Source organism: Lucilia cuprina, chromosome 6 (assembly GCF_022045245.1).
Source record: "Lucilia cuprina isolate Lc7/37 chromosome 6, ASM2204524v1, whole genome shotgun sequence".
NCBI lineage: Eukaryota > Metazoa > Arthropoda > Insecta > Diptera > Calliphoridae > Lucilia > Lucilia cuprina.
Window position 1 is genome coordinate 28,204,297 of NC_060954.1, and position 12,962 is coordinate 28,217,258.

The 12,962-nt window shown below is 33.9% G+C and overlaps 1 protein-coding gene across 1 annotated transcript; it reads left to right on the top strand.

Annotated features, from left to right (window-relative positions):
- The first annotated feature begins 206 nt into the window (after positions 1–206).
- Positions 207–12,701, top strand: LOC124420605. Its single transcript, XM_046954065.1, has 5 exons — positions 207–1,165; positions 1,234–1,892; positions 1,955–2,652; positions 2,767–3,326; positions 12,674–12,701. Exons 1-5 carry the CDS (start codon positions 207–209, stop codon positions 12,699–12,701), a joined length of 2,904 nt encoding a protein of 967 aa, XP_046810021.1.
- The last annotated feature ends 261 nt before the right edge of the window (positions 12,702–12,962 follow it).

Here is a 12,962-nt window from a genome sequence, read left to right on the forward strand (position 1 = left end):
TTACAATAATTTGTGGCTCAAATAAATTAAATTTATTTCCTAAACAAAATTTTGTAGAAGAAAACAAGTTAATTTTTGTGTTTCAATATTTTTTGTGGTTCAAGAAATATTTGGTACAAATAAAAGATACAAGATTTGTAATAGGTATTTTTTGAAGATTTCCTATAAAACATTTTGTTATAAATTTTCGAAAAGTTTATATAAAAATGGCCAACAAGGACAAAGATATGCCAGAATTAAATGATTCTGGAAGTCCAGAATTGGCCTCTTTGAAACAACAAAGGGCCACAATGAAAAGAAATATTACTTGTTTAGAAAAGAAAATCGATAAGGATGGAGATACTGCTGATACAACAATTTTGCAATGTCGGCTCGAAATATTAGAGTCCTACTTCAAACAGATTTCCCATATTCAAGGGCAAATTGAAAAAATAAGTCCTTCCGATGTCACTAGGAGTGACTTAGAAGAAATATATATTGCAGCCAAGGCAAAATTGTTGTCCATCTTAAACAAAACTCGTAGTTCGACTTCAATGGAACAAAGTTTCTTCAACACTTCGATCGAACTTTCCAATCAAACTCGTTTGTCCTCGTTAAAATTGCCTCGCTTCGATGGAAAGTACACAGATTATAAACGATTTATCACTACCTTTAATAATATGGTTCATGATAATTCGTCGATTACACCAGTAGATAAATTCAATTATCTGTTAAATTGTCTTTCTGGTCCAGCCCTATCAGTTGTGGAACCTTTCCAAGTGACTGATGAGAATTACCCGAAGGCCCTTGATAGGTTGAGGGAGCGGTACGACAACAAAGTACTAATTTTCTTGGAACACATTACAACACTTTTCAACATTCCTGAAATGTCCAAAGGCGATAGTGTTTCATTACGTTATATCATAGATACCGTTTCTGCAATTCGTGGTTCACTATTATCGCTTGGATCGGAATTAGACATTATGAATGCTATTATAATTCATATTGTTTTATCGAAGCTGGATGATAGTTCTAAACAGAATTACGATGAAAAACTAGATTTTAGATCATTGCCCTCATGGGACACCTGTTATGACATCTTGAGTCATCGATGTCAATTTTTGGAAAGTCATGGAAAGAAAAGTGAACAAAAAAGTAGTTCTAGTGGCACAAATAATTTAATTTCGTAAAACGTAATGAGCATTGCATAAACTGCCTTCGAAAGGGTCATTTAGTTTCGAAATATCCTTCTAGTAGTCGTTGTAGGGTTTGTCAGTCCGCTCATCATACTTCGTTACATATTTTCGTTCAACCGGAATCAGCACCAGTTAATCCAGCTCCTCCTGAAACATCTACAAATAATGCAACATCGTTAGTAGCTCGTTCGTTCAAAAGAGCCATAATACCAACTGCGGTGGTTCTTATCAAAGATAGTTTCGGTTGTTCTCAACCTGTAAGAGTTCTTCTGGATTCCTGTTCTGAAATTAACTTCATTACAGAAGAAACTGCCAAGAAACTTAAACTACGTTTTCTACCAAATTGTCAAGATGTTTCTGGAATAAGTGAAATTCAAACAAAAATAAGATATTCTGTTGCTGCTACCATAAAATCCCAAATTGGCACATTTCAGTGGTCATCAACATTTGCTGTAACGAAATCTATATCAGCCCAACAGCCTGGTGAAAAAATAGATACAACAAGGTTCACAATTCCAGAAACCATACAACTTGCAGACCCGCTTTTCTATAAGCCCCAACGCATTGATTTGTTAATTAGTACGGAAATATTTTTCGATTTGTTGCTCGAAGGACGCATTTCGTTAGGACATGGCATGCCTTGCCTTGTTAATACAGTTTTTGGATGGATTGTTGGTGGAAAATTCAACGATCAAAAAAATCCCTCGACCCTTACATGTAATTTGGCCCTAGATTCTTCAACTTCAATTCTTGATAACACATTGAGAAAATTTTGGAAGTTGAGGAATATGTAAGTGGTCCTCAAACATTTACCAATGAGGAACAAGCGTGTGAGAAACATTTCACCGAAAATGTCCAAATTAACTCGGACCGAAGAATTCAAGTTCGGTTACCATTTAAACAAAATCCTAATTGTTTAGGTGAGTCTTTCGAAATTAGTAAACGAAGATTTTTGTCGCTCGAACGTAAATTGGAACGTGATCCCACTTTAAAATCTATGTATGTCGATTTTGTGAACGAATATTTGGCACTTGGTCATATGTCGCTCTATAATCGTCCTCTTTCGCATCCACATTACATAATACCTCATCATTGTGTTCTCAAGCCTGAGAGTACAACAACAAAGCTTCGTGTCGTTTTCGATGGGTCAGCTCGCACAACTTCGAATCATTCCTTGAATGATATACTCATGGTTGGCCCAACTATACAACAAGATTTAGTTACCACACTCTTTTCGTTTCGTTTGAATAGATTTGCTCTCACTGCAGACATATCTAAAATGTACCGCCAATTTTTAGTCGATGAACGTGATCGTAAATTTCAATTGGTTCTTTGGAGATCCAATTCAAAAGACAAACTATGCGTGTTTCAACTAAACACCGTTACGTATGGGCTCTCAGCAGCACCGTTTTTGGCTATTCGAAGTTTGTTTATTATCGCCGATCAGCACAGTTCAACTTTTCCCATTGGTTCAAAGGTACTTCGTGAGGATTTATACGTAGATGATGTTCTCACTGGCTCTGATAGTCTCGAAATCTTAGAACTCAAGAAATCTGAAATTATTAAAATTCTCAGTATTCATGGTCTTTAGCTCGCAAAGTGGAATAGCAATTGTCCAGACTTCGTAACCAACAACGACGAAGAAGTTGCCATTAAAACCACTGAAGAAAATATTACAAAAACACTTGGAATGTCCTGGAATCCTACTCAGGATATATTTTTGTTTCGCTTTAACTTGTCCGATGTAAGTAATCCCACAAAACGTTCAATTTTATCGATAGTAGCAAAAATTTTCGATTTGCTTGGTCTCTTGAGCCCTATTGTAGTTCGTTGTAAAATGCTGGTCCAAGAGATGTGGGTCCAGAATATTGGTTGGGATGATCCCCTCAACAATAGTTTGACATTGATGTGGCTCCAAATTAAAGCAGATTTGGAACATATTCATGAAATCACAATACCTCGATATGTTTTTACTTCGGAAAACATACTCGGCGAAATACATGGCTTCGCCGACGCTTCGCAACGCGCATTTGGATGCTGTATTTACTATCGCGTCTTAGAAAATGGTTCTTATAAAACTACTTTGTTAATCGCCAAATCGAAGGTGGCTCCAATAAAAGCACAGTCTTTACCTCGTCTCGAACTATGCGCGTGCGTATTACTTAGTAGAACTTGGTCAAAAATAAAACCAACAAGTAAGAGTGTTATATTCGGCCATGCCGAATCTTATATACCCACCATCAAATCATTCATGTTTATGTAGAATTTTACTGATGTACTCACATTTTTGGGTCAGTAATAAGTCTTAAAGTCATTTTCAGAAGGGGACCTTGGTAAGGTCAATTATAAATCCATTTTCATTAAATTTATGGAAATGATTTTATTTCCTATAAAACTTTTTTATGTCGAATTTTATTGCTTTATATATATGTTCTGGGCAGATATGAGCATAAATTTAAGTTCTCATTAAACTTGCTTGTGTTGAATTTCACCGCTATTGATACATCTCTTAGCGATAAAGTTATTTTCTGGAGGGGACATTATAATAGGGATAGGAGAAAACGTGAACCGATATTCTTACTTTCAATAAGGATCGATCCTTATAAAATTTGATAGGGAGATTTTGGCTCGCACGAAACTTGTGTATGTAGAATTTTGTAGTAATGAGCGTTGAATTCGTTTTCTAAAGGGCACCTTATTAGGGGGTTAGATAATAATGGACTCATCCTCATAATATTGAATATTATTGTTATATATATGCTTCTTAAGGTAGATATGAGCATTAAAGTCGTTTTCTGCAAGGGACCTTATAGGTGGGATAGGGTCATTTATGGATAGGGTCAATTATCGTTATAAAATTCTACAAAGAGATTTATGGGACCATAAAACATGTTTGTGCCGAATTTCACCGCTATTGATGCTTCTCTTAGCCAGTTATGAGCGACAAAGTCATTTTCTGAAGGGGACTTTATATGGGGGGTAGGGTCAATTATGGACCGATCCTTATAAAATTCTACGAAGAGATTTATGTCACCATAAAACATGTTTGTGCCGAATTACACCGCTATTGATGCTTTTGTTAGCCAGTTATGGGCGATAAAGTCATTTTCTGAAAGGGACTTTATATGGGGGGTAGGGTCAATTATCGACCGATCCTTATAAAATTCTACGAAGAGATTTATGTTCCCGTAAAACATGTTTGTGCCGAATTTCACTGCTATTGATGCTTCTCTTAGCCAGTTATGGGCGATAAAGTCATTTTCTGAAAGGGACTTTATATGGGGGGTAGGGTCAATTATCGACCGATCCTTATAAAATTCTACGAAGAGATTTATGTTCCCGTAAAACATGTTTGTGCCGAATTTCACTGCTATTGATGCTTCTCTTAGCCAGTTATGGGCGATAAAGTCATTTTCTGAAGGGAACTTTATATGGGGGGTAGGGTCAATTATGGACCGATCCTTATAAAATTCTACGAAGAGATTTATATCACCATAAAACATATTTGTGCCGAATTACACCGCTATTGATGCATGTTTGTGCCGAATTTCACTGCTATTGATGCTTCTCTTAGCCAGTTATGGGCGATAAAGTCATTTTCTGAAAGGGACTTTATATGGGGGGTAGGGTCAATTATGGACCGATCCTTATAAAATTCTACGAAGAGATTTATGTTCCCGTAAAACATGTTTGTGCCGAATTTCACTGCTATTGATGCTTCTCTTTAGCCAGTTATGAGCGATAAGTCATTTTCTGAAGGGACTTTATATGGGGGGTAGGGTCAATTATGGACCGATCCTTATAAAATTCTACGAAGAGATTTATATCACCATAAAACATGTTTGTGCCGAATTACACCGCTATTGATGCTTCTGTTAGTCAGTTGTGAGCGATAAAGTCATTTTCTGAAGGGTACGTTGTATGGGGGGTAGGGTCAATTATCGACCGATCCTTATGAAATTCTATGAAAAGATTTATGTCGCTATAAAACATGTTTGTGTCGAATTTCACTGCTATTGATGCTTCTCTTAGCCAGTTATGGGCGATAAAGTCATTTTCTGAAGGGGACTTTATATGGGGGGTAGGGTCAATTATGTACCGATCCTTATAAAATTCTACGAAGAGATTTATATCACTATAAAACATGTTTGTGCCGAATTTCTGTTAGTCATTGTGCGATAAAGTCATTTAGCCAGTTATGAGCGATAAAGTCATTTTCTGAAGGGGACTTTATATGGGGGGTAGGGTCAATTATGGACCGATCCTTATAAAATTCTACGAAGAGATTTATGTCACCATAAAACATGTTTGTGCCGAATTACACCGCTATTGATGCTTTTGTTAGCCAGTTATGGGCGATAAAGTCATTTTCTGAAAGGGACTTTATATGGGTAGGGTCATTATCGACCGATCCTTATAAAATTCTACGAAGAGATTTATGTCACCGTAAAACATGTTGTGCCGAATTTCACCGCTATTGATGCTTCTGTTAGTCAGTTGGGAACGATAAAGTCATTTTCTGAAAGGGACTTTATATGGGGGGTAGGGTCAATTATGGACCGATCCTTATAAAATTCTACGAAGAGATTTATGTCCCGTAAAACATGTTTGTGCCGAATTACACTGCTATTGATGCTTTTGTTAGCCAGTTATGGGCGATAAAGTCATTTTCTGAAAGGGACTTTATATGGGGGGTAGGGTCAATTATCGACCGATCCTTATAAAATTCTATTTAAATTTAAATTTTGTCTTTAAAAGTCTATTTTATTATATATCACTTTTGAACTCAAATTTAGTAATAATTTATAGTTTATAAAGGGATTTTTATTATATAAACTTTGATTATTTTTTGGTTTTATTTTAATTTTTGTTCTTGGTTGAAATTCACCCGGTTAGTGACTGTTGAGAAAGTCAAAACTGCTCCTGGCAGGATCGCCATGTAATATTTGTAATATATGTATTTATTATTTATTAAATGGAACGGACACTTCTGTGTCCGTTCTCTTTGAATGAAGTTCTCTTAATGATTATAATTTTACTTACTTAAATTCTACTAACTCTAGCTAACATTGATTATTCTTTGCTTCTTCATATTTCATGTTTCCCACCATGAAATATGAAGAAGTTTATTTAATCAGAGACACATGTGTACGAATTCTGCTGGCTAAGCATTTTCCCATAGCCAAACAACTATGTTGTTTGTGTCGGCTTTGAGAAGTACCCTACATATGTTCAATATGTATGGGTCGCACAGTTAATCACACTACACGATAAAGTCATTTTCTGAAGGGTGCTTTGTATGGGGGGTAGGGTCAATTATGGACCGATCCTTATGAAATTCTATGAAAAGATTTATGCCCCATAAAACATGTTTGTGCCGAATTACAGCGCTATTGATGCTTTTGTTAGTCAGTTATTCGCGATAAAGTCATTTTCTAAAGGAGGCCTTATATGGGGGCTAGGCCAAATCGTGGACCGATATTGCCCATTTTCAATATCAAACAAACTACATTAACTCGCTAGCTACTTCCGTTTGGACTCTATCGTGTTTTCTACACGCAGACGGACGGACATGGCTAGATCGTCTTAGAATCTAATAAGGACCCAGAATATATATACTTTTATGGGTCTTAGACGAATATTTCAATGTGTTGCAAACGGAATGACAAAAAAAATATACCCCCCATCTTTTTTGATGGTGGGTATAAAAAGGCGGTAATTTGAAGTTCCGATATGGTTGTGAATAACTTTGACAGTGCATCATTTTAAAGCATTATGATTGCACTTTAATATGGTATATCATTTGTAGCATAATGTGTGTTTTTACAAATTGCATTATGATTGCACTTTATATTGGTATATCATTTGTGGCATAATGTGTTCGTCTATAAAATGGTCAATTTGATGGATCGGTAGAATTGTTGTTCTATGTTTAAAAACGCTGTGATTTGAGGTTCCCATATGGTTGCAAATAACAGTTTTTATGCCAGGACAATCATTTATGCATCATTTTAAAGCATTACAGTTGCACTTTGTTTTGGTGTATAATTTGTGGCATAATGAGTTTTTACAAAAATAGGATAGATCGGTATATTTATTGGTACAGGTAATTTAAGGCTCCGATATGGTTGCAAATATCATTTATAGTTTTCATGTTATTGCAGTCGTTTATATAACTTTTTATTGCATTATAGTTGCCATTTGTTTTGGTATATAATTTATTGCATAATATATTTTTAGAAAATGGCCGATTGGATAGATCTGTAGAATTATTTTCACAGCTTTCAAAACGCGGTATTTTAAGGTTCCGATATGGCTGCAAATAACATTGACAGTTTTCACGCTATGACAGTCATTTATGAATCATTTTAAAGCATTATGATTGCACTTCAATATGGTATATCATTTGTAGCATAATGTGTATTTTTAGAAATTATTCAATTTGATAGATCGGTATAATTATTGTTCTATGTATAATAAACGCAGTAATCTGAAGTTCCGCTATGGTTGCAATTAACTTTGGCAGTTTTCGTGCTAGGACAGTCGTTTATGCATCATTTTTGCCATTTGTTTTGGTATATAATTTATTGCATAATGTATTTTTAGAAAATGGCAAATTGGATAGATCGGTAGAATTATTTTCCCAGGTTTAAAAAGGCGGTAATTTGAGGCTCCGATATGGTTGCAAATATCTTTTATAGTTTTCATGTTATAACAGTCGTTTTTATATCTTTTTATTGCATTATAGTTGCCATTTGTTTTGGTATATAATTTGTTGCATAATATATTTTTAGAAATTGGCTAATTGGATAGATCGGTAGAATTATTTTCACAGCTTTAAAAACGCGGTATTTTAAGGTTCCTATATGGCTGCAAATAACATTGGCAGTTTTCACGCTATGACAGTCATTTAGGCTAAACGACTGCAATAACATGAAAACTATAAAAGATATTTGCAACCATATCGGAGCCTTAAATTACCGCATTTCTAAACCTGTACCAATAAATATACCGATCTATCCTACTTTGTAAAACTCATTATGCCACAAATTATACACCAAAACAAAGTTCAACTGTAATGCTTTAAAATGACGAATAAACGATTGTCCTGGCATGAAAACTGTCAATGTTATTTCCAACCATATGGGAACCTCAAATCATAGCGTTTTTAAACATAGAACAAAACAATTCTACCGATCCTTCAAATTGGCCATTTTTTAGACGAACACATTATGTCACAAATGATATACCAAATTAAAGTGCAATCATTATGCTTTAAAATGATGTATAAATGACCTGGGAAAATAATTCTACCGATCTATCCAATTGGCCATTTTCTAAAAATACATTATGCAATAAATTATATACCAAAACAAATGGAAATTTTAATGCTTTAAAATGGTGCATAAACGACCGTCCAAGCTCGAAAACTGCCAAAGTTAATTGCAGCCATATCGGAACCTCAGATTACTGCATTTGATACATAGAACAATAATTCTACCGATCTATCAAGTTGACCAATTTGTAAAAACACACATTATGCTACAAATGATATACCACATTAAAGTGCAATCATAATGCTTTAAAATGATGTATAAATGACTATCATAGCGTGAAAACTGTCAACAATAATTCTACCGATCTATCAAATTGACCAATTTGTAAAAACACACACTATGCTACAAATGATAAACCATATTAAAGTGCAATCATAATGCTTTAAAATGATGCCTAAATGACTGTCATAGCGTGAAAACTGTCAATGTTATTTGCAGCCATATCGGAACCTTAAAATACCGCGTTTTTAAAGCTGTGAAAATAATTCTACCGATCTATGCAATTGGCCATTTTCTAAAAATATATTATGCAATAAATTATATACCAAAACAAATGGCAACTATAATGCAATAAGAAGATATAAAAACGACTGCAATAACATGAAAACTATAAATGATATTTGCAACCATATCGGAGCCTTAAATTACCGCATTTTCAAACCTGTACCAATAAATATACCGATCTATCCAATTTTTGTAAAAATTCATTATGCCAAAAGTTGTACACCAATACAAAGTGCAACTGTAATGCTTTAAAATGATGCATAAACGATTGCCCTGGCATGAAAACTGTCAAAGTTATTTGCAGCCATATCGGAACCTCAAATCACAGCGTTTTTAAACATAGAACAACAATTCTACCGATCCTTCAAATTGACCATTTTTTAGACGAACACATTATGCCACAAATGATATACCAAATTAAAGTGCAATCATAATACTTTAAAATGATGCATAAATGCCTGTCATAGCATAAAAACTGTCAAAGTTATTCACAACCATATCGGAACTTCAAATTACCGCCTTTTTAAACCTGGGAAAATTATTCTACCGATCTATCCAATTGGCCATTTTCTAAAAATACATTATGCAATAAATTATATACCAAAACAAATGGCAATTTTATTGCTTTAAAATGGTGCATAAACGACTGTCCTAGCACGAAAACTGCCAAAGTTAATTGCAACCATATCGGAACCTCAGATTACTGCGTTTATTAAACATAGAACAATAATTCTACCGATCTATCAAATTGACCAATTTGTAAAAACACACACTATGCTTCAAATGATAAACCATATTAAAGTGCAATCATAATGCTTTAAAATGATGCCTAAATGACTGTCATAGCGTGAAAACTGTCAATGTTATTTGGAGCCATATCGGAACCTTAAAATATCGCGTTTTTAAAGCTGTGAAAATAATTCTACCGATCTATCCAATTAGCCATTTTCTAAAAATATATTATGCAACAAATTATATACCAAAACCAATGGCAACTATAATGCAATAAAAATATATATAAACGACTGCTATAATATGAAAACTATAAAAGATATTTTCAACCATATCGGAGCCTTAAATTACCGCATTTCCAAACCTGTACCAATAAATATACCGATCTATCCAATTTTTGCAAAAATTCATTATGCCACAAATTGTACACCAAAACAAAGTGCAACTGTAATGCTTTAAATGATGCATAAACGATTGTCCTGGCATTTAAACTGTCAAAGTTATTTGCAACCATATCGGAACCTCAAATCACAGCGTTTTTAAACATAGAACAACAATTCTACCGATCCTTCAAATTGACCATTTTTTTAGACGAACACATTATGCCACAAATGATATACCAAATTAAAGTGCAATCATAATACTTTAAAATGATGCATAAATGACTGCCATAGCATAAAAACTGTCAAAGTTATTCACAACCATATCGGAACTTCAAATTACCGCCTTTTTAAACCTGGGAAAATTATTCTACCGATCTATCCAATTGGCCATTTTCTAAAAATACATTATGCAATAAATTATATACCAAAACAAATGGCAATTTTAATGCTTTAAAATGGTGTATAAACGACTGTCCTAGCACGAAAACTGCCAAAGTTAATTGCAACCATATCGGAAACTCAGATTACTGCATTTGACACATAGAACAATAATTCTACCGATCTATCAAGTTGACCAATTTGTAAAAACACACATTATGCTAAAAATGATATACCATATTAAAGTGCAATTATAATGCTTTAAAATGATGTATAAATAACTATCATAGCGTGAAAACTGTCAATGTTATTTGCAGTCATATCGAAACCTCAAATTACCGCATTTTTAAAGCTGTGAAAATAGTTCTACCGATCTATCCAATTGACCATTTTGTAAAAATATATTATGCAATAAATTATATACCAAAACAAATGGCAACTATAATGCAATAAAAAGATATATAAACGACTGCAATAACATGAAAACTATAAATGATATTTGAAACCATATCGGAGCCTTAAATTACCGCATTTCCAAACCTGTACTAATAAATATACCGATCTATCCAATTTTTGTAAAAATTCATTATGCCACAAATTGTACACCAAAACAAAGTGCAACTGTAATTCTTTAAAATGATGCATAAACGATTGCCCTAGTATGAAAACTGTCAAAGTTATTTGCAGCCATGTCGGAACCTCAAATCACAGCGTTTTTAAACATAGAACAACAATTCTACCGATCCTTCAAATTGACCATTTTTTAGACGAACACATTATGCCACAAATGAAATACCAAATTAAAGTGCAATCATAATGCTTTAAATGATGCATAAACGACTGCCCTAGCACGAAAACTACCAAAGTTAATTGCAACCATATCGGAACCTCAAATTACCGCCTTTTTAAACCTGGGAAAATAATTCTACCGATCTATCCAATTGGCCATTTTCTAAAAATACATTATGCAATAAATTATATACCAAAACAAATGGCAATTTTAATGCTTTAAAATGGTGCATAAACGACTGTCCTAGCACGAAAACTTCCAAAGTTAATTGCAGCCATATCGGAACCTCAGATTACTGCATTTGATACATAGAACAATAATTATACCGATCTATCAATTTGACCAATTTGTAAAAACACACATTATGCTACAAATGATATACCATATTAAAGTGCAATCATAATGCTTTAAAATGATGTCTAAATGACTATCATAGCGTGAAAACTGTCAATGTTATTTGCAGTTATATCGGAACCTCAAATTACCGCCTTTTTAAACCTGGGAAAATAATTCTACCGATCTATCCAATTGGCCATTTTCTAAAAATACATTATGCAATAAATTATGTACCAAAACAAATGGCAATTTTAATGCTTTAAAATGGTGCATAAACGACTGTCCTAGCACGAAAACTGCCAAAGTTAATTGCAACCACATCGGAACCTCAGATTACTGCGTTTATTAAACATAGAACAATAATTCTACCGATCTATCAAATCGACCAATTTGTAAAAACAGACATTATGCTACAAATGATATACCATATTAAGGTGCAATCATAATGCTTTAAAATGATGCCTAAATGACTGTCATAGCGTGAAAACTGTCAATGTTATTTGGAGCCATATCGGAACCTCAAAATACCGCGTTTTTTGATCTATTGATCTATCCAATTAGCCATTTTCTAAAAATATATTATGCAACAAATTATATACCAAAACAAATGGCAACTATAATGCAATAAAAGGATATGTAAACGACTGCTATAACATGAAAACTATAAAAGATATTTGCAACCATATCGGAGCCTTAAATTACCGCATTTCCAAACCTGTACCAATGAATATACCGATCTATCCAATTTTTGTAAAAATTCATTATACCACAAATTGTACACCAAAACAAAGTGCAACTGTAAAGCTTTAAAACGATTGTCCTGGCATAAAAACTGTCAAAGTTATTTGCAACCATATCGGAACCTCAAATCACAGCATTTTTAAACATAGAACAACAATTCTACCGATCCTTCAAATTGACCATTTTTTAGACGAACACATTATGCCACAAATGATATACCAAATTAAAGTGCAATCATAATGCTTTAAAATGATGCATAAATGTGTTGATTAATAAATTAACTTTTAACTCTCTTAGACAACCTAATTTTTCCAATACCTTATAGGAAGAGCCGTGTTGGACCATGTTCCGGCCGAACAGAGCATAATAAGGCGAGCATCCTATTGATGTATGGTAATCGCTTCGTAAAGCACACATAATATTAGGTAGTTCATGATCCCAGTTCCTATGATTCGCTTCATTTCTCCAAAAATTACGAATTTTAGAAACTATTTCTCTATTGCAGCGCTCAGAGGCATTTGCCTGAGGTGAATATAGTCCAGTTAAAATGTGCTGTATACCAAACTTTTGCATTAATTCTTTGAAA

Bases quoted from the DNA above. Each gene is read 5' to 3' on its own strand.
- LOC124420605 (XM_046954065.1), top strand. From the start codon at position 207: ATGGCCAACAAGGACAAAGATATGCCAGAATTAAATGATTCTGGAAGT. The intron at 2,653-2,766 runs GTACTTCGTGAG...CATGGTCTTTAG, and splicing joins CTTTTCCCATTGGTTCAAAG to CTCGCAAAGTGGAATAGCAA. The intron at 3,327-12,673 runs GTGCGTATTACT...TAACTCTCTTAG, and splicing joins CCTCGTCTCGAACTATGCGC to ACAACCTAATTTTTCCAATA.